General features: G+C 38.0%; 4 protein-coding genes and 1 non-coding gene across 9 annotated transcripts; all 5 read right to left on the bottom strand.

The window, feature by feature from the left end:
* Window positions 1–2,516: 2,516 nt before the first annotated feature.
* Window positions 2,517–4,934, bottom strand: LOC114743814 (calcium-dependent protein kinase 1-like). 2 transcript variants are annotated; one of them, XM_028932024.1, is made up of 7 exons: window positions 4,378–4,934; window positions 4,088–4,231; window positions 3,834–3,986; window positions 3,518–3,633; window positions 3,211–3,424; window positions 2,904–3,145; window positions 2,517–2,808 (listed from the first exon to the last, which is right to left on the bottom strand). In XM_028932024.1, the coding sequence occupies exons 1-7, from the start codon at window positions 4,685–4,687 to the stop codon at window positions 2,722–2,724; spliced, it is 1,266 nt and encodes a 421-aa protein (XP_028787857.1). In that variant the 5' UTR covers window positions 4,688–4,934; the 3' UTR covers window positions 2,517–2,721. The 2 variants fall into 2 exon arrangements, with proteins under 2 accessions (XP_028787857.1, XP_028787859.1); XM_028932026.1 differs by having other exon boundaries at window positions 2,904–3,124; window positions 3,253–3,424.
* Window positions 4,935–6,614: 1,680 nt separating this feature from the next.
* LOC114743815 (uncharacterized) lies at window positions 6,615–8,001 on the bottom strand. The gene is made up of 2 exons (XM_028932027.1): window positions 7,770–8,001; window positions 6,615–7,085 (listed from the first exon to the last, which is right to left on the bottom strand). Exons 1-2 carry the CDS (start codon window positions 7,979–7,981, stop codon window positions 6,704–6,706), a joined length of 594 nt encoding a protein of 197 aa, XP_028787860.1. The 5' UTR covers window positions 7,982–8,001; the 3' UTR covers window positions 6,615–6,703.
* Window positions 8,002–8,263: 262 nt separating this feature from the next.
* TRNAR-UCU (transfer RNA arginine (anticodon UCU)) lies at window positions 8,264–8,336 on the bottom strand. The gene has a single exon. It is a non-coding gene; the product is annotated as a tRNA-Arg (tRNA).
* A 546-nt stretch (window positions 8,337–8,882) lies between these two features.
* LOC114743816 (iron-sulfur cluster co-chaperone protein HscB homolog) lies at window positions 8,883–12,118 on the bottom strand. Its single transcript, XM_028932028.1, has 6 exons — window positions 11,655–12,118; window positions 11,031–11,127; window positions 10,833–10,922; window positions 10,405–10,470; window positions 9,794–9,862; window positions 8,883–9,642 (listed from the first exon to the last, which is right to left on the bottom strand). The coding sequence occupies exons 1-6, from the start codon at window positions 12,002–12,004 to the stop codon at window positions 9,505–9,507; spliced, it is 810 nt and encodes a 269-aa protein (XP_028787861.1). The 5' UTR covers window positions 12,005–12,118; the 3' UTR covers window positions 8,883–9,504.
* Window positions 12,119–13,368: 1,250 nt separating this feature from the next.
* Window positions 13,369–15,239, bottom strand: LOC114743817 (dihydroneopterin aldolase 1). 4 transcript variants are annotated; one of them, XM_028932032.1, is made up of 4 exons: window positions 14,952–15,239; window positions 14,792–14,866; window positions 14,206–14,407; window positions 13,369–13,759 (listed from the first exon to the last, which is right to left on the bottom strand). In XM_028932032.1, exons 3-4 carry the CDS (start codon window positions 14,400–14,402, stop codon window positions 13,558–13,560), a joined length of 399 nt encoding a protein of 132 aa, XP_028787865.1. In that variant the 5' UTR covers window positions 14,403–14,407; window positions 14,792–14,866; window positions 14,952–15,239; the 3' UTR covers window positions 13,369–13,557. The 4 variants fall into 4 exon arrangements, with proteins under 4 accessions (XP_028787865.1, XP_028787862.1, XP_028787863.1 ...); XM_028932029.1 differs by lacking the exon at window positions 14,792–14,866 and adding an exon at window positions 14,491–14,576; XM_028932030.1 differs by having other exon boundaries at window positions 14,792–15,239.
* Window positions 15,240–19,517: the final 4,278 nt, after the last annotated feature.

Here is a 19,517-nt window from a genome sequence, read left to right as displayed (position 1 = left end):
AAATAGAAAGCTAATTTGTAGTCACATCGTATCATAAATTAGTTTTTATACTTAGAATGGGAGGTAATATTAAAAAAAAAAAACAAAATACAGCTTATCTTAAGTAAGTGTCACCTATACATATGACATCACAAGATTGCATAAGAAAGATTGAGAAATTTATCATGAACGTGTAGAAGCCAATACAATTGTGTCTACAGGCCAGCACAGCAAGCTACCTTGAATACTCGTTTGAAGGTTACAACTTGTTATGTCTACAGACAGGCTACGAGGTTGCATCTTCAAAGGTAATATTCTTTGAGGGGGGTCGAATCATTTTAATTTTTAAAGAGGACAGCATCAAATCACCTAAAACATAAATAAATGAATAAATTAAATAACAAGGCATACGTGATGTGCGCATGGTGTCATATGTAAATGTGTGTGTGTGGCCTGCAATATTTTAAGGTAGGTGAGTGTATCGTGCATGCTACATCTGATTAAGATAGAAATAGAGATAGAGAGAGAGACGAATGGATGAAGGATGAAGGGTGAAGGATTATAATTAAGAAGGAAGATGATTGGAGGGGAGGAGACTAATTAAGGATGATAATCTCAAAAGGGTGAAGAATTAAGTTACAAGTAATTAATGTCAAAAGTGACAGCATTAATATGTCTACTCCAAACATCAAGTTACGGCTGTGCCGTGATTTTCGTAGCTTCATCCATTCTTCAACGTCGCCTCACATGCTAGCTAAACCCCGGTCCCCCCCCCCCCGGGGCCTTTAATTTTCATTTTCCCCCACAATGCCCTCACCTTACAGTTCAACAAGAGGTTATAGATATTATGATGCTTGCTTAAGAACGCCTTGCCAATCACAGTGCATTTTTGTCAACTTAATTATCATTTATCCATTCTTCTTATGAAAAATAATGTATCGTGACTCTAATCGCGGTTCAACAAAGAAAGAAAGAAATTATTAAAAAAAAAAATCCATGATTATTCTAATATTTTTTTGGGATCATGTACGCCAATTTAATTATCTTCTTTTTACCAACGGGAGTTGGGTCTAACGGAACAGGCTAGTCCCTCACAACGTGACGAATCAATGTTTAAATCCCTGCTGAGAGAAATGTCTACATTTAGTACTCGATAGTGTCTTGAAACCGTTTAACCCAGAATAAAGTACTGTGTTACTGTGGTGAAAGAAGAGGGGAAAAGTAAATATGAAGGATAAATTAATTAATTTACAGCAAAACCTCCTTCCATGCCCTTTCAAAAAGAACCTCCGTTCTTTCAAAGTGACTGATGATTATCGCAACCTTTGAGAAGTATTCTTCGATGCAACTGTTGGGGCATCCAGTCTTACTTACAACGATTAACTAACTAATTAGGTAAATTAACCTCGATCTTTCTCAATAATTTTGCAACTTTCAACTATAGCATCGTTCTTGGAGTCTTCGGGTTGTCGGCCAGAAGCTGGGATTTGACTAGCTGACGCATGAATCCCACCAAATCCTTTAAATCTCCCTCAACATAAACTTTGATTAAGCCCTAATCAATGCTACATAAACAGCATTAATTATCCCACTCCTAATCTTAACTTCATTAACCAGACCGCCGAAACCCCTTGACAAGGGACCCAACTCAACCGCCTCATCACAAAAGTGTATTTGCATTATCTCTTCAGTTTCATGAGACTAATTTCTCTGCATTGTCATCGTGTATATATATGTGTGTGTGCGTGTGCGTGTGTTTTCAATATCTATCCAAACCTCTATACATTCCCATTTAGAAAAGAGGTTAAAGACAGAATAATAAAAAGGGGAAAACATTTATATATTTAAGAAAATCGTAAAGTAGAAGGCAGGGGGATGGAAGAAATCTAGAGAGTGACAAAAACAGAGAAGCGTATGGATATACACACATGGAATTAGATATGCCAAATCGAAGACACTGACCGGGCAGTGCTTTTTGCCACGCATCACCTTCCCACGGCTTCACAGAATAATTAAAAGAATGTCAAAACAAGACTGTAAGACAGAGTGTAGTTTTTCCCCACCTAAAGTAGATGGTGCATGCAGCCAATAATTCACCACCATGAGTAATGCGCACAAATAATAAACTTAACCAAAATAGTGAAAGGTTGTGTAAAGGTACCCAATTACTTATTACAAAAGAAATGGATTGTTTGGGAATGATGGGAATTAAATGAGGTTGGTCAGGTAACTAGTTTAAAAAGTTATGAATGTGTGGGTATTAAGTTTGAAGATGGATGCCTATAATAGTTTCATGTTGAACATAATTAAATGTTTAATTATGTGTGGAAATGGGTGGGTATTAAGTAGAGGGTGCACTGTAAGTCGGTGGTCCAAGGTTTCTCCGGCAATAATGGACATAGGGATGTGTTCTGATGATAGGGAAGCTATTCTAAACCTTTGAACCCTGGCAAACAAGCATATGACAGATACTACTCAGAAACCTCTCTCGTCGTCAAGTCATAGCCCTCATCCTGCTGTATGAATATGCATGCACTTGCACTTCTCTGCATTAAATTTCTAGCTCTAATGCGATTCCAGGTAATCAAAACCTACAGTAAAAGAGCTATCTTTCCCTTCCATAATTTACATTCAAGGGCAAACCCCATGAAAGGAGAAGAAGAAAAAGAAGAGAATCATCCACTGTATGTCTTAGCAGACTGATGACAATGCCTCTCTCTACCTGCAACGCTAATACTATTCTTATTTCCGCCTTATGCCCTTCTTTACCATATCTGCATTGTCTATCTGCATCATTGCCACAAATTCATTGTAGTCTATTCGGCCATCCTGAAACCGTAAAAGTAAGAGACAGGTGAGTTTCATTGCAATGAACTATTGGAGTATGAGGGTTATATAATTTGTGAATATGTGGTTACACTCACATTATCTTGATCAGCCTCACGCATGATCTCCTCCCAGCGAACATTCTCCAGACCAATTTCTTCACAAACTTGTTGAAGCTCGTCTTGGGTGATGTAGCCACTTCCGTCTTTGTCAAAATAACGGAAGGCAGCGACTAAGTTGTCTTCTTTCTCAGCTTTGTTGAGATTCAAGGTTGCTGCTATGAATTCTGCGTAGTCTATTGTGCCACTATTGTCAACGTCTGCCTGTAATATTATTTGACAACACAGGAATTTATAATGGTCATTCCTAGTTATACAGGGATTGTTACATTAATGTGCTGCTAGAGATATGGTGTTTTTTGTTTCAAGGCAAGATTTTTCCAGTTACTTACCGCTTGCATTAGATTGTGAATCTCAGATTCATCGATGTTAGCTCCGAAGGCTTTCAATCCAGCCTTGAGTTCTTCAAAAGTAATTTGACCACTATTGTCTGTATCTATCATTTTAAACATTTCTTTCAACCCTGCAATTTCTTCCTCGGATAGGTTCTGGGCAATAATCTGCGGCCACCCAACAATAATGAGCCACATTCACACTCTGTTTACAGAACAATATCACCTGAGTTGTATGATTCAATTTCAAAAATAACTTACTCTAAGAGCCATTTTTTTGAGCTTGTTCATTGCAGAAAACTGCTTCAGGCGAGTCAGAACTGCAGGGTCAAGAGGCTTATCAGGAGCTGCTCCATCAACTCGAATCCAAGGATGACCTGGATCAAATCACAGCATTGTTATTTACTATAAGATTGTACCATTTCTGTAGTTTTGTTTGAAATTATGATGATTCTGAGAATTCAATGGTTAATCGTTTTTTTGTTTTTTTGGCAAGTAATATTCATTATCTCCAGAAGGTCATGTCTATCATGTAAATTATAAACAAAATCATGAGAAACTGAGTACAGAAACTTACAGAGAACTTCGTGGGCTGTTAATCTCTTGCTAGGATCTCTATCGAGCATCTTCCTGACCAAGTCCTTTGCACTCTCAGAAATCTTAGGCCAGGGATCTGACTTGAAATCAAGTTCACCGTGCAATACTTCGCTAAATATCTCTTTCTCCGTTTCTGCAAATTACAATTTTTGAGAATCAAATTGACAAATTCAAATGATAACAAATAAAAAAGATTGGATCATCATGCGCTGGACATGTTACATGACGTCTTACCAGCCCAAAACGGAGGCACCCCACTTAACAGAATGAATATGATTACACCAGCACTCCACACATCAGCTTCTGGACCATAACGCTTCTTTAGGACTTCTGGTGCAACGTAGTATGGGCTACCCACCACGTCATTAAATATATCCCCTGCATTAACCAAACATTCACACCAATGTCACTAGCAGAATCAATGATGCCGAAAGAGGATTCATTGTTCAAGCTCACTTTTTCCTCATTAAGCAGCAAACATTCAGCGAGAAATGTTAAGTGAAAGAGGAGACTCAGGAGCAAACCTGGTTTGAAGAAAGCAGACAAGCCAAAATCGATAGCCTTAAGGGGAGAATCCTCCTGATCATTAGTGAAGAGAAAATTTTCGGGCTTAAGATCGCGATGCATTACTCCCAGTGAGTGACAAGCTTCAATGACACCAACTACAGTCCTGGCTATTTGAGCTGCTTTTCTCTCAGTGTAATGCCCTCTCTGTACAATCCTGTCAAACAACTCACCACCTGCACATAGCTCCATCACAACATGAACAGCCAGGGCATCCTCATAAGCTCCTTTTATGGATATCACATCAGGACAGCCTGCCAAGTGATGCATTATCCGAATCTCCCTCCTCACATCCTCCACATCTTCCTCTGTTACCAATTTCCTCTTGGCTATTGACTTGCAAGCATACCCTTTCCCTGTGTCCTTCTCCACACAATGAAATGTAGTCCCAAATTGCCCATTCCCAAGCTTCCTTCCCAAAGTGTAGAACTCCTTCAGATTTCCTGTTTTTGTTTGCAACACAGACTCTGCTTTAAGCCCTACCGCTGCTTGCCTCTTCACATTGTAGGGCTTCTTTTGTTCAGCAGAACCTGCTTTCTTTGTTGTTCTTGAAGTTGACGCTTCTGCTACCCTCCTATCCTCTACCTGCCTTCCGGGTTCTGAAGATTTTTTAGTCTCTGGGACATGGTCTTTTTTGGTGCCATCCTCAAGTACTGATTTTGGTCCCTCCTTTTCCATTCTAGCTACCACTGGAGGCTTGTCGGCGACAGTGTTTGAGGAATTTGGCTCGTTATTACTTGGTGCTGCATTCGCATTTGCTTCGCGTTTATGGCAAAGTATACAATTTGTGAATTGAGTACAACACCCAGCTGAATTCGAAACCTCGGGAACTTCTTTATTCTTTGAAGTTCTCGATCCAAAACAGACACAGTTGTTTCCCATGTCACGCTACTCACCTCTTATGTGTTTCAAATCATGTTTCCTGCACATTTTGATGTTTCCGGTGAATAATCGAACATTACAAGGCGAATATTTCGTGGGCCAGGGAAACACGGGAAGGTGATCCCCCAAATGCCCAATCTATTCGGGTTATGACTCCGCCAAAACACGCACAAATGCAGGATTTGAAGGTTTAAAGGAAGAAACTTTCCGATGATTAGAGCTGAATGTTACTATAACGAAATGAAGGAGGGGATAAGGAAGATGAAACCCAAGGGAAAAACGAAAAAGCAAACTGACAGGAGAAATCTTGGGAAATCTCTGGATTTTAGGAACGAACAACTCTACAATCCTTAATCTTTCTCTCGCGAAGCATACAGGCACGAATTAGGTGAGAAAATGAAGGATTGAAACGATAGATGGCGAAAGAACCAAGGCATAGGGTGTTACCGGTATTTCTGTTACAAAGCTGAGTCAAAAATCCGAGAGGAAACGCGTATCACATCGAGGCATGAACTAATCGGATGGCTTGGAAAGATTGGCCCGCCTTATTGGACGGTCCAGATTTTTATGGAACTTTCAAGTGTTCTGGCAGGCCGCACGGCCGCAGGGGGCTCCGCTGGTAATTCAATTTCTTATTTATTTTTATTATTAATAATATTAATCTATAAATAATAAAGATCACAACAAAATACATAATTGCCATTTGACAAGGTGTTAACAGTACTACCAGGGTATATGATTAAAATATAACTGACTTTAACAATCATAACTATTTGAGAAAACACTGGAATTTCGATCGTTAACACACATATATGCAAGAATCTATGACATGCAAGTCCAGGACGGCCCTTAGTCGTGTTGCTTCACCAACAAAAATATGCCCACGCCCAAATTGTTGGATGAACCAACCCCCCATTGTTGGCACAAGTTCCAAGGGCATGCATTTTCGCCAAATTTTTAAGAACATCATTTTAGGGGTGTTTGGCAAAATCAAAACCTAGGTTTCAGAAGCACTTTTCCGCAAAACGAGATAACCTCCTCCACATATTTATTTCGTAATCCGTAAAAGCACTTCTGAAACCATGGTTTGGTTTCTATCCAAACACCCCTTTAATCGCTCAATTTAAACTTGAGTTTACTACTGAACATTGTTGGTTTGTTCGTTATCGCAAATGATCGATTTTCTTTTTATTCATTACCAACGGTTACCTTCAAGGTTGTGGTATAAGTAATAGGTTGAGTTAAACGAAGGGAAGAATGAGAGATGACATGCAATCGAATTGAGGGCAAGTCCAGAGAGTTTTACAGTTTTTGGTGATCTTAAAAGTCATCGTCAAGATTCGTAGTATTCATGATGACTTACTTTGTTGATATCCGAATATCCATTCAGTGGTTAATAATAGTTCAAGATACAATGATCATTAAGCAGCTCAATTTAAACATCCTTAGCCAATGCTGATAAGTCAGCATCGATGGCTCCATTTTGATCCTCATTTGGCTTCGCGGAGGCTTCTCTCGCTCTTGCTTTCCCGAGGGCTCATCAAATATGCGCTGAGCTTTTGCAAGAACGTCAACGAAGCCATTCTTCATTTCTTCAGCTGCATCAAAGAATCGAGACAGACCATCGATGACGTTCTTTTCCATGGCTTCCAAATCACCTCGTAGCCCAGGGAAGTCAAACACTCCAGCATCTGGTGAACCAAGCTTTGAGGGCCTTCTTTGAAGAACCTCCTCTGTAACGTCATCTTCAGTATACTCTTTGTTGGATTCCACCACTTCAACAGGCCTGAAACATGGGAAATCCATAATTAAGCAATCATATAATACACCAAAGGAACAAGAATGAGAGAGGAGGAATGGAAAATGAAGTATAGGGTAGGAGTTCGGGGCTTTCAGTAAGACACCACGTCAGTTGCCTCTAAAATCTTGATTTCCTTGTTCTAACTGGGCATAGGCCTCTAAGTGCATTTGTGAACAAATAACTAGAGTTTTGCTATGATTCTGTGACAGAAAATCATGAAATCAGTAAAGAGAAGCTATACCCACCCCGTATCGTAAGGAAACCCCCCCCCCCCCCCCAAAAAAAAAACTAAGAGTGCAACCGTTAGTACCAGATCCTCCTTCACAAGAATTTTCCTTCTGCCAGGTCCTCCAAACAACTAGACTTTAAACTTGATTCACCAAGGGTTCACAGTAATATGGATGCACAACCAGAGCTGATAAATTGCTAAGTAACGAGTACAAAATAAAAGGGCATAAGCTACTAAGAAAGAAAACTGAAGAAACAAAACCCACAGTAGGACACAGGAAAGCAGGGGAATAATGTTGAGTGTAAAATCTGAAGTCTGAATCAATGTTTCGGCCAAAAAATCCAAATCAACGGACAATAAAAGAGGAATCCATTTACCTAGATAAATAAAAAGGAGGATATCCAAAAAACGAAATGGAGGAAGTCGGTAAAAATACTAACTTTCCGATACAATCCCTGAAAATCTCTTGGGATTTCTCGCATTTCCTGAGAAACTTGCCAGGCTCAACCTCCTCCGTTCTGCACCGCGATTTCATGACCTTCCGGGTGGAGCATGGTCCCCAGGAGTGAGCGTCAGAGCTCCCGACTTCGCGATTTTCACGAGATGATGCAGGCTGCTGATCGTCGTCGTCGTCCCTCCAAACCCATCCCATAGCTGGCTCGCAAAAAGGATCACCGCCCCTGTGAAGTTAAAAGCGGTGCGTTTCGTTGATGCCGTTATATATAGGCTGTACTTTATCCTCCCCCCCCCCCTCCCCCTCCCCCTCCCCCTCCCCGGGTCAGCTATAGGCGGCACTTTCCTTTCTCGGCAAGTCCAACCAAGGGTCCATATAACATAATCCCATATCAATGTAGTACTTCTAAAATTATTTCTTGTGATTAAAAAAAAAAAAAAACTGAAGTCATCCAATTTGTTAGATTTAAAATGGGAAATGCACGCCTAGTGGGACTCGAACCCACAATCGTCTGATTAGAAGTCAGACGCCTTATCCATTAGGCCATAGGCGCTGCTTGGGAACTGCGACGGAGATTATTTTTCTTATCAATACAAATCGCGCTTTCTTGACGCCCAGTAACAACACGACTATTAGCGGAAAAAAGAGATGCCTTGGGCATAGACAAGAAATGAAGGAAATAAAAGTGCTCCTGCTTCCCTCCTCTTTATATACGGATGTAGGTATAATAGATGGTGCATGAGTGATTGTGGCCTCAGGAAAAGCTATATAAAATTTTAAGAAATTTACCAAAGTTTTTTTTGAGAAACAGGACGGTCAAGCCATCAAGTCATAAACCAGCACTTGCTATGCCATCAATTTTCGAACCGTATTTTATAGGTTAAACAGGGAAGGCAGGCCAGATTTAGCCTGTGTTGTATTGCAGCAAAAGTCAGGATTAAAATTTACAAGTTTCTTCTCTGATAGGGTGCTCTTGGTATACTTCTTCTTCTTTTTCTTTTTTTTTTTTACCTGACTCTTGGTACACTTCTGAAACTTGACATCCCCATAGTAATCATTCACCAAAATGATGCTCCCGGAAGGGGGGGAGGCATTGAGAAAACATCAATCAACACGAGCGTGGATTGTAGTCGATTTAATAGTTGTGCGTGTAAACCCAAATTGCATTACACAAGCTCCCCAAAGCTAGGGAAGTATAATGATGTCATGGCAAAAAAAAAAAAAGAACTCTCAATCATCAGCAGCATTAAGGTACCATGTCACAAATTGGACGACTCACGTTCAAATTCTTCAGACAGGTCCATCAGGTGCCACAAAAGGAATGTCCCAATCCTCCAGGTCTGCACTAGAATGATTTTAAAATCACACAAGCAAAAACCAAAAAGGGGCCCCTTGTATCGCGTTCACGACGTAATAAACTACAGAGAGAAAAGGTGGGAGCTGTTTACTGACCGCACTTCCTCTTGCTCAATAAGAGTGGAAGTAGAAAGCTCAGACATGGCACCCCTCCAGAACTACCACCACTGTGGTCTCATGCCACCAACTTCTATAATAAAGGAACGAGTAATTGTTTGCTTTTATCCTCCATTCTCCTCTCATGCTCACCTCAATTAGCGACAAATGTTAGCAATGAAATGGAATACAAATGGAAACCACTTCGCTCTTATTTCCTGAATTTGACCTTCTAACAAGTGTAAATCACTTTTGACCTAGAGCCTATATCAAAGTTTCTTTGCTACTTCGTCAGTTACACGCTCATAGTATGTCATTCTTTGAATCGATGATTTAGCTTCTTCAAAGTTACGGCTTTGAAATGCATCAGCAAAGACATTAGACCAGTGCTTCAACTTTTCCTGCATCTGCATGAAATGAAAGGTTTGACATCATGGTGATGCAAAGCAGTAATAGCAAATAATAATAATCCATGTAAAAGCAATAACAAAATGGAAGATTATGGAAGCAATCTTTTCAGTGGATTTCTGACTGGCAAATTAGAGCAATAATAGTTACCTCAGAGCGAATGTGATTTAAAGCCTCAGAGTCAGCAGCGTCTTCAACTGCTTCCCTGATTTCCAAAATCTGCAGTAAAATTTAACAAAATGATAGATAATGGGCTCTTTTTCTCATCTCTGGCCAAACATATAGACAACAGACAGAAAATCAGGTCGTCCTATGGTCAAAAAGGGCACATATGAATAGGAGATAGAACATAATAATTTTTATCAAGAAAATCCAGTGCTACTGTTAAAAATCTGAAAAGGAAGCCTGATTACTCAAGAGAAGGAAGAAAAAGGCTAGGGGGCATGAAGAGAAAAGGAAGAAAAAATTTTCCCAGCACCCAAACAACCCAACTTTTGAATTCCTCTCCACTACTGCCACTTTCATCATGATTCCACATATAAATTGTTGGAGCATATATTCAATAAATGAAACCCATGGATTAATCCAGCATTCCAAAAACTTCACTTATCCCATCATGTTTTCAATCAATTAATTATTTGAATAGATAAATACAATATTTGTTCCCATTTTGGAGTTGTTTTCAAATGCAGTAACTAGTCATCCATATCTATAAAAGAAAAAAAAACACAATAAATGCATATCACAGGCTATTTAAGTACCTCAGCTAGTAGTTCAGGGTCTGAAACAGTCTGTTCATCATCAACTTCTATTCCCTCAAGCTTCAACTGGAAAACATTGGCGCAACATTACTTAATAACATGACGGAAGGAAGAGCCGAACAATCAAAGCCAAAAGTTTTGGTGGATGACTCATTCATGACATTCGTATCATAGACTTCATCACATAAAATTTACACTTTTACAAAGAAAGAAGTTCTAAGATACCCACAGCAGATTCATGAACATCTACCATCAGGTATAGAATATTCTTTCTTTCTTTTTTTGGGTATATAGATATAGAATGTTCTTCACAAATATATTATTATCATTGACCCACTTCTTTTTAGCACTTTCAAGTCATAGAGAGACTTCTACCACTGCAATGAAGAATGACCATTTTAGTGACATAAGGATGAAAATATGCTTACCAAGTAAATTGCTCTTGACAAAGGTCTAGTAAGTGTCCGATATGCATCAATCACCTTGGCAGATTGTTCAGCAGCAAAATCTCTTTCTTTCTAGGCATAAAGTTAAGGGGAAGAAAAAAGAGAAATGTATTCAGTTTGCCCATCTCGTTAAAATTAGATTTGTAAATAACAAGAAGAAAGGAAATCCGTTAGACCAACCTCAGATTTTGAATGCACTAAATCCGGGTGTATTTTCTTTTGCCAGTTTTTGTACTCGCCTTCCAAGTTCTTAACCTCAATATCATAGTTCTTCTCCCTGTTGCAGATTGGGAAAAAGAAAATTCACTCGCGGATTTCCCACATTATCTAGCAAAATTATCAGGCAATAAATTTTCCCTCTTTATTGTAAGATCTGAAAGGATGTTATGAGCAGGAACCAAATTATGCATCATTTTAAGGGGAAAAAATGATCCATTAACTACGTACAGAACTCAGAAGATTGCAATAACCTACAATTTTCTCTTGTACACGAAGAAAAGTAGCACGAACGAATATACATGGCAATACCATTAAAAATAAAAAGTTAAACTATCTTACGCAGTGAAAAAAGGACAGCAATCTCCCCATAATTATTGCTTCTCGTCACTTCTCAAAATTATCAACGGAAATAGAAATCTCCTTTGTTGATATGTTTACTAACTCAGCAACCAACCTAGATGCAAAAATTTTATTCCACATTTCTTTTCGTACCCTTGATAAATGAATACTAGCAATAGAAAAGAAAGAATGTTGAACTATGTCAACAAATTTACTATCCAGAATCACAAAAGCCCAGGAACTTACAGTCCGAATATGTCAAAATAGTCTATGGATTTATCCACGGGCTGAATGCTCCTACAAGACTGGCAAACCAAAAACGGTGCTGATTCGGGGATAGCATGACAGTTCCAGCACCTACTTTCGATTTTCTGGGAAGATGCCGAGCAAACACTTCTGATAGAAACCCTAACATTTCCAAAATAGCGCGAGGGTTCGTGTAAAAGGCGATCATATGGTGTAATCGAAGGTGGTGGCGATAAGAGAGAAGTGGAGCATTTAAATTGAGAAGAGTTGAAGGGGAAATCAGGGGGAATCGAAGTTAGGCGTTTTCTCATGAAAATAGAAAGTGGCGTGAAGAGCTTCTTCTTCGACATCGTAGAAGAACACAGAAGCTGGCAGTAGCAATTTCGCTTGGCCAGGCAGGTAGTGCCGCGGCAATTTCCCGCTTCAGGGGCCAGGCCCGTTTAAAAGACAGACTATTTTACCGGAAAGGCAAGGAAGAGAAAGGAAGGGAATCGAGGAGAAAATATGAGGTCAAAAAGGATTTTTTTTTTTTGAAAAAAAATTTTAAAATATAAAATATAGAACATCATATGAGAAATTTTCAGATCACCCACGTCTCGGCAACAAATATAAATCAAAATTTAAGAAATACTGAAATAGAGAAGTCTTCCACCGGCAACCACCATAGGGAAAATATTCGACGAAATTTCAAATTGTCTGATTTCTTTTTTTCGTTGACCTGATCACTTTGTTATATTTAAGAACAAAATGATAATCGTATTTTTTGTATAAAATGGACCAGAAGTAGTAGAAAATGAATGAATGTTGCGCATGACTCATTCTCTTCCCTTCACATTGGCTCGTCGGTGATATTTGCATCTTCTTTTTGGCAGATCAACGTCGTTGGATTATCGCGCTGCGTAAGGGGGCTAAGTGCATTCTTTCAAGACAAAAATTAAAATTTTTCCCACAAAAATATTGTTATTTAATCAGCAAACTCTTGGCTTTTGGCAGGATAACCTCGAATTAATGCAAGAGAGGGAAATTTGATACAAGAATGAAACGTGCCTAGACCTCGACAAACATCTACCCAGTGAAATACATGGCTGCCCACATGACTTGTAGACGAAAGATCATATCATCTCACATTCCAAGATTATACCCGCACGTTTCACGACCTTCTTCCTCCATTACAGAGTAGTTTCAGGAGGGGAATAACTAGAGTATGCTTTTGTTCTTCCAACAATTGTGTAGATGAATCGTGAGATCCCAATTTCAAACTATATGAATCAATCAATCAGCTGGTGATTTTTTGGTACATGATATATAAAAGCCAGAATATTCCTGGCACAACAGGCTGTATGACGATGAAACACTTAATGAAAAAGCTTCGTTCAGTATGATTGAGGAATTTCTGGCCAGTTCATCCACAGTGAAGATTCTTTGCTTTGTTTAAACTTTCACGAAGCACTATCGTAGCAAAAATATTTTATACAACGTAACCTCGCCATATTAAATGCTAGAACAATGACGTGTTTACTTTCTACTTTAGGAGGTGTTTGGTTTCTCCCGAAAGTACTTTTATCACAAATCGAGATAAAACTCTCCTTACATATTTACTTCGTATACAGTAAAATCATTTTTAAAACTATGATTTAGTTGATGCCAAGAAGGGTGGGCAACAATAAAACAAAATGACATAAGTATCTCAGTTCGGAACAGCCAAAGCAACAAATGCAGTTGACAAAGCCTTCAAGGCCATACATTATTAAGGTAAGGGAAAATATTAGCAGTTCAAACTTGGGTCACATGATTATAGCAACGAGGTAAAATGAAATGAGAGAAGACGGACAAGAGTTGAAAATAAAGTGTTGCATCAAGCAGAAGACCCAAAGATACAGAACCTCAGAGAGTATTTGACGTCTTAGTTTAGCATATCGCTTCTACTTCTAAGGATCTCAACACCTAAGTAATCAACAGGACCCTGAACTGCCACATGGGGCTTCCCAACTTTCACACAAACAGCAGATATCTGAGGTATCTTTGTCAGAGTAATGGTTGCAATTTGCTCAGCTGCTGATTCCAAAAGATTGCGAGGTGGCCCTTCAATAACTTCTTTTGCTATACTGCGCCATCATATTATTCTTGTTAAGAGCATTTACATAATATTAATTACATAGTTGCTTAAGGGATTAAAACCCTATTCTGGTCCTCAAAATGATAGTGAGTGAGGCATATAGAGCAGCCAAAACAGAAAAGCTTATATGGCGGATTTAATTAAAACGATAGTGAGGTATGTCCGCAAAGTTCCTTCTTCAGAGAAATAAATCCTGGAAACTAAATACTCATTTCATGCATACCATTCAATAAATTATCATGCAAATTTTGATAACTTTACTTAGAGGAATTACGCTATTCAAGAGCATCATGAATAGTTTATACATCCTAACATATTTTAAATCAATTTCCACAGACAGCAGATTAATCTATGAAAATCATCCCCGCTAGTACTGGAACCAGATGGGTCAATCTTGTGAAAGACATAAAGGAAGAGTTTAAACTTATTGCTCACCGATAAATATCTGTGTAACTAACTGTATCTGACAAATTATCAGATTTACCCGCTGCTCTGAGATCCATCCAAGCATCCACATCCACCAAAAATTTCTGACCCAGCTTCCTTTCTTCTTCTTTAACCCCATGAAAACCATGGAATATTAATCCCCTCAGTATGAGTTTGTCTCCCTTCACCTGTGTATTGCCTTCCATTATTGCTGACATGAAAATACAAAATATTAGCAGAAGTTTTGAGGATAGATGCTAACAAAGATTATACTGTTAGAAATAATGTGCGTACATAATTCACTTAGGCACATGTGTATAATAGTCATTTCATAATCTCTTATGTCCTTGTTTGTAATTCTGTCTCCTAGAGTAGCATCCCTTGCATGTATAAATTACATCGAACATCAAGTGATACGCATGTAAAAGCATCAACCAAAAGGATTCACTATCTCAAAATCTCATTTGATTATAACATTTCCACAGAGAGGGAGAGAAACCAAGAGCTAAGTTCCGATCTTCAACAGCAAAGTTTCAAGTTTCATTCTCGACGAAAATCAAGAGAAATCGAGGGGGAGCCATCCATCTTCAATTACCAAAAGTAAAGTTCCTTGTTTCAACAGAACTTGAGGCCAGCAAGCTCAACTTTATACAGAAATCCGAAACGAAATCTGGAAAACAGGATTAAAAAAGGGGGGCAGAAAAAGAAAAGAAAAGAAAAGAAAAGCAAGGCGATGAGGAAATAGATAAGAGAACCTGGATGTGGGTGGTGGATGGTGGCTAACGAAGCTCTGCTGGTGTCTACTACTGTTGATGACGACGACGAAGATAAAAGGAGGTCTTCGGTGTTGTTTTGGTGTGGAGACCGAACGGGAGCATGGGAGCGAACTGAAGAGCGGGTTTCGTTGTTTAAAATTGGGAGCAAAAGCCGATGGGCAACGACATCATTGTCATCCTATCTTGCCCAAAAATTGGAAAGAAGGAAGAGAAGAAAAAAGGTATTTCTAGTTTTTCACCAGATTCGACGGGTCGTTGTGATTGGGTTAGGCTACATTTTGTACCAGATTCGAGGGCTCATTGGGCTAGGCTACAGTCTGGAGAACTCGGTGCTATTTTTTTAAAAAATTTTTTCAATTAGACTGTTCTGTTATTAACACTCTTTCAGTTTTAAATATAAAACTTTTATATATATAAGGGTTTTATATTTAAGATCAGAAAAATATCATAAAAAAAAATCCCTAAAAAGGGAACGGACCCGTGAATCAAGTTATTATCAGTATCGGTATCATTCGATACATTATACACAAACTAATCTTCTAATGCGGATATGGTCACAATTTTATTGCTGGTAAAAAAAATAGATATGTTCCAGTTCTAATGATTTTTTTGAGACTTAACTCACCTAAAATTTTAGTAGGAAAAAAAACCGAACATACTGATATTTTATTGTTTGTGCTAAAATAACTGCATCCCTCTTAAATTTGTCCATACGCATGCATGTGCATACTCTCTGTTTTTTTTTTCTCCCTCAATTTATCTGTATAATCCGAAAGTCAAGGGGTCGGTACGTCACACATTTTATGTGAGATGATAAAATTAAAATTTAATATATTCCTTTTAGCTGGTAGGATTCCCGGATTCGTGGGGACGGGGCGTGGTGGATGCAACCAAAAGAGGCGAAAGAGAAGGCAGCTGTCTCAATTATACGTTTGGTATCTAATATCTATACAAATAAAATGAATGTAAAACGAAGAATGGAAACAATGACACAAATTTTATCATATTAAAACAGCAAAGATGAAAAATACTTTTACATTTACCATTATTTTATTTTAATTTCAAAATGAAAGACTAATTGCGGTCATTTTATTTAATTCAGTCTTATTATTGAAATTTGACATTACAATTTTGATAAACCAATAAATAAAATAAAATAAATGTTATTAAATTAAAAAAATTAAAAAAAAACACTTACAACAACAATAACGACGTCTTATTCTTCCTTTTCTTTGCCGACAGGTGATGACATTTTCGATTACAATAATCCCATGGACATATCAATAATTTGGTTGTGCAGAACTGCAGTCTGCAGGGCGATGATGATTGCGCGTTATTCGGCCGACAGGATTGAAAATGTAGCCCAAGAATTTATTGGGCTCTGCACTCCATTCTTTCCGTTGAAAGTGGGCTCTGTTTAAGTTATTCGAATTGGGCTCCGACCCTCGTTTTCCACTTCAACGCTGCCTCTGTGTCATTGATAATATCTTTATTATTATTATTATTATTACTATCACTTTCAGTCATAATTATAAGAGTTAGTTGATTAATTTAAAAAAATAAGTTAAGTTATTTATTTATAATAAATAGGTGTTGTTTTTTCTAAAATATCCTTACTAATCAAGTTTATTGGTTAGAACTACCATTGTTAAAATGATTATTTTGAGAGAGAAAATACATAAATATAAAAGACAAAATGGATTGGGATCTTATAATCAGGATCAAAATAAAAGTTAAATGAAATCTTATATTAAAAATCAAAGTTAGTATTAATTATGACAGATATACTACTATTCAACTTAGTGGCCCGAGAAGCAAGTGAAAAAGGTAGGATGACGAGGTGGCATTTCTTTTTCTTGCGAGGCCGGATTTCTGAACATGATCGGTAATCAATGTTGTTTATGGATCTTTTTTTTTTTTTTTCCCCCAGTAGGTAGAGCAGTTCACAGTGTATGATGGTGGATACCTACTGAATATACTACTATCATTTGCTGTAACTTTTTACGCATTTTCTCTGCATTCCTTCACAACAAGGATGATATAAAAAGGATGCGCGGAAAGTTGCTGCAAACACTTTGGTGAAATCATTTTGAGGGAGGTCAAAACAAAAGATGGTCTTTGGTCACTGGTGGCATACTGGCATGGGTTAGAGTTCATCAAATGAATTCTTGGACTTCAGATATAACCAATCATCGCACAGACACTGCCTTTTTTCTGTCAACGCACGAATCTGTGCGTGCTTTGCATAAAATCACCGATCCGTGATTGCCAAATCCTGTATTCTAGATCACGCGCACTACTTCATGGTGACCACATGATGAAGCAATGAAAAGGAATTAATTTTGTGTTTGAATGGGAAAGTAAAGGCCTGCAATGGTTTCTGGGATTCCTTTCCAAACACTTGCGGATGAAACTCATTCAAAGTGGAACACGTGGATCTCTAATTTGTCCCTCCTTCCTTCAAAAGCATCATCATTATGCCCCCTTCAGGGTCAAACACGTTATATTCCTCCCCATTTCTCTCTACCTTTACATATATATATATATATATATATATATATATATGCACGCAAAGCCTGTTTACTCGGATTCGATTACGCGTAAAAAGACATGGAAATCTAAAAGCTTGTGGAATGTATGAAAAGGAGAAGTGATCAAGGGTTGGCCCACGATCTGCAGCCACAAATTTTGTGGTCTGCCCAGATAATTTGTTCTCCGAGTACTTGCTCTGCGTTTGCGTGCCTCCTTTGCAATGATGAGCCTCCCAGATTGGCGACTTCTGCTTGATTTTAACGCTCATTCTCTGATCACTCCCCATTCTTCTTCCTTTCTAAGTTGGTACATAATTAAATAGGAGTTTATAAATTCTGGGGTCGCATAGTAAAACACCAGTTCTTATTATTAAAAGCAAGTCTTATCCTTTATGTTGATGAGGGTGGCAGCAAAATAAAGGAAACAAACTGTTAGGTACGTAATTCGCGGCCATAGAGCTGAATGCTGATGGAAGATCTGTACATGAACAGTACTGGTCTTTTGTCTTGACGTTCAAGCGAGACAGAGGGATCGGATGAGCACGATTCTTGACAGCTTTTATCAGAATAGAATATCCATTTTGGAGAACCGATTTGTCTTGGCTAGGTTAATAATTATTGGGTTTTTTTTTTCCCTTTATTCTATCTTTATTCTTTTGTTTTGTGGCTGACCTTAATATCTGTTCTTTTCTGCGTTTTCTTTTTCGCTTGGGTTCTTCCGTGAGGTTCCCTATTATTTTTATATACTAAGGGGTTTGAGGAAGGGGTCCTTGTAGGGTTTGATATCATTGTTGGCGTTGCTTTCAATGTCCTTCCCATAAATGACTTCGATCGAAAGTAACGTGGGCTCTTGATCAATGGATCGTTTGCGTTGTGGTGGAAGATAATAGATTAGTTGCTTTTTTTTGAATGAGAGTGATTAGTTCTTTTCAATACACTTCATTCATGGTCCAATTTGCTTTATCGTCTCACTTTTTTAAGCACCCACATATGTTCCCTCGTCATAAAGATCCCTACAAAAATAAAATACACGGTCTATAATTTATTTAATAATTAAATTCATTATATGGTGAATTTTATTTTTATATTGAATATATCTATTTACTTATCTTACATTCCTCCGTGACCGCACTTCATTGTCCCTTGCGGGCTGTGTTTAGACGCGTCATCATGGAATCAGAAAATAATTGCAAGGGGTAAGAACATATATATGCTCCATATAAATAATAATTAGTATTAAATATGTATAACTTCATATATTTATTAAATCAATACCATTAATAAAAAGATTTTATGTAAAGAGTTTGTTATATTAAAATTTAATTTCAAATTGTTTGATTAAACTGTACCTTTATTATCTGTTTGAGACATTGCCGAATATTAATTACAAACACTTCTTTTATAAAAAATTTAAAATTTAGTTTATCATGTTGTAAGGAATTAACCTCTTTCAACTAGTCTCAATTTCTATTAGTTTACTATTAAAGACCAGTATATTTCACTATATGGATTTCATTTGATCAAAACATTTAATTTTAGGTATTGTGGCGGGCCCTCCTAATCCCACCACACATGTATCTAATTATGCAGTTTTATTATTTAACAGAATGGAGAGAATTCATTATTTGTAAAGTTTGACGGCTTTGAATCAAACCACGTTCGTGAATCATGCGGGGCTCTCAACATGAAGCTGCCATAGCTTAACAATGGTCGATTTTTTAAATGTTTTCTTGTTAGATTTGTTGTTATTGTCGTGTTTGAGAATATGCCATTCGAAGTTATTTTAAATTATATTTTGATGGCGGTAGCAGGACAGGTGGCGGGAGGTCATTGGTTGAGCGGCATCACATTCTTTTGTAAAGGAGTGATTGTGTGGCTGTCACGGGGTACTTTTCATGCGGCCCCCTTCCTACTTTTTTCTATGATTAGTGGCCATCTTTTCACGCGTTGCTTTCGTCCCAGCTCCCTTTTCAAGGGTTTCGTTGCTGCTTCACCTAATTTTAATATTATTTTC

Source organism: Neltuma alba, unplaced genomic scaffold, assembly GCF_004799145.2.
Source record: "Neltuma alba isolate B1F8T4 unplaced genomic scaffold, ASM479914v2 tig00004141_pilon, whole genome shotgun sequence".
Taxonomy (NCBI): Eukaryota; Viridiplantae; Streptophyta; class Magnoliopsida; order Fabales; family Fabaceae; genus Neltuma; species Neltuma alba.
Note: the sequence above shows the minus strand (reverse complement) of the source record. Positions and strands in the feature narration are given on the sequence as shown.

Bases quoted from the DNA above. Each gene is read 5' to 3' on its own strand.
- LOC114743815 (XM_028932027.1), bottom strand. From the start codon at position 7,981: ATGGGATGGGTTTGGAGGGACGACGACGACGATCAGCAGCCTGCATCA. The intron at 7,086-7,769 runs GTTAGTATTTTT...CCCATGTTTCAG, and splicing joins TTCAGGGATTGTATCGGAAA to GCCTGTTGAAGTGGTGGAAT.
- LOC114743814 (XM_028932024.1), bottom strand. From the start codon at position 4,687: ATGCATCACTTGGCAGGCTGTCCTGATGTGATATCCATAAAAGGAGCT. The intron at 3,634-3,833 runs GTAAGTTTCTGT...GATTTGATCCAG, and splicing joins AACAGCCCACGAAGTTCTCT to GTCATCCTTGGATTCGAGTT. The intron at 2,809-2,903 runs GTGAGTGTAACC...TTACGGTTTCAG, and splicing joins GTGAGGCTGATCAAGATAAT to GATGGCCGAATAGACTACAA.
- LOC114743816 (XM_028932028.1), bottom strand. From the start codon at position 12,004: ATGTCGAAGAAGAAGCTCTTCACGCCACTTTCTATTTTCATGAGAAAA. The intron at 10,471-10,832 runs GTAAGCATATTT...AATGTTTTCCAG, and splicing joins TGTCAAGAGCAATTTACTTG to TTGAAGCTTGAGGGAATAGA. The intron at 9,863-10,404 runs GTACTTAAATAG...ATTTTACTGCAG, and splicing joins ACCCTGAACTACTAGCTGAG to ATTTTGGAAATCAGGGAAGC.
- LOC114743817 (XM_028932029.1), bottom strand. From the start codon at position 14,524: ATGACTATTATACACATGTGCCTAAGTGAATTAT. The intron at 14,408-14,490 runs GTACGCACATTA...TTTTCATGTCAG, and splicing joins CATGTGCCTAAGTGAATTAT to CAATAATGGAAGGCAATACA. The intron at 13,760-14,205 runs GTGAGCAATAAG...ATGATGGCGCAG, and splicing joins AGTTACACAGATATTTATCG to TATAGCAAAAGAAGTTATTG.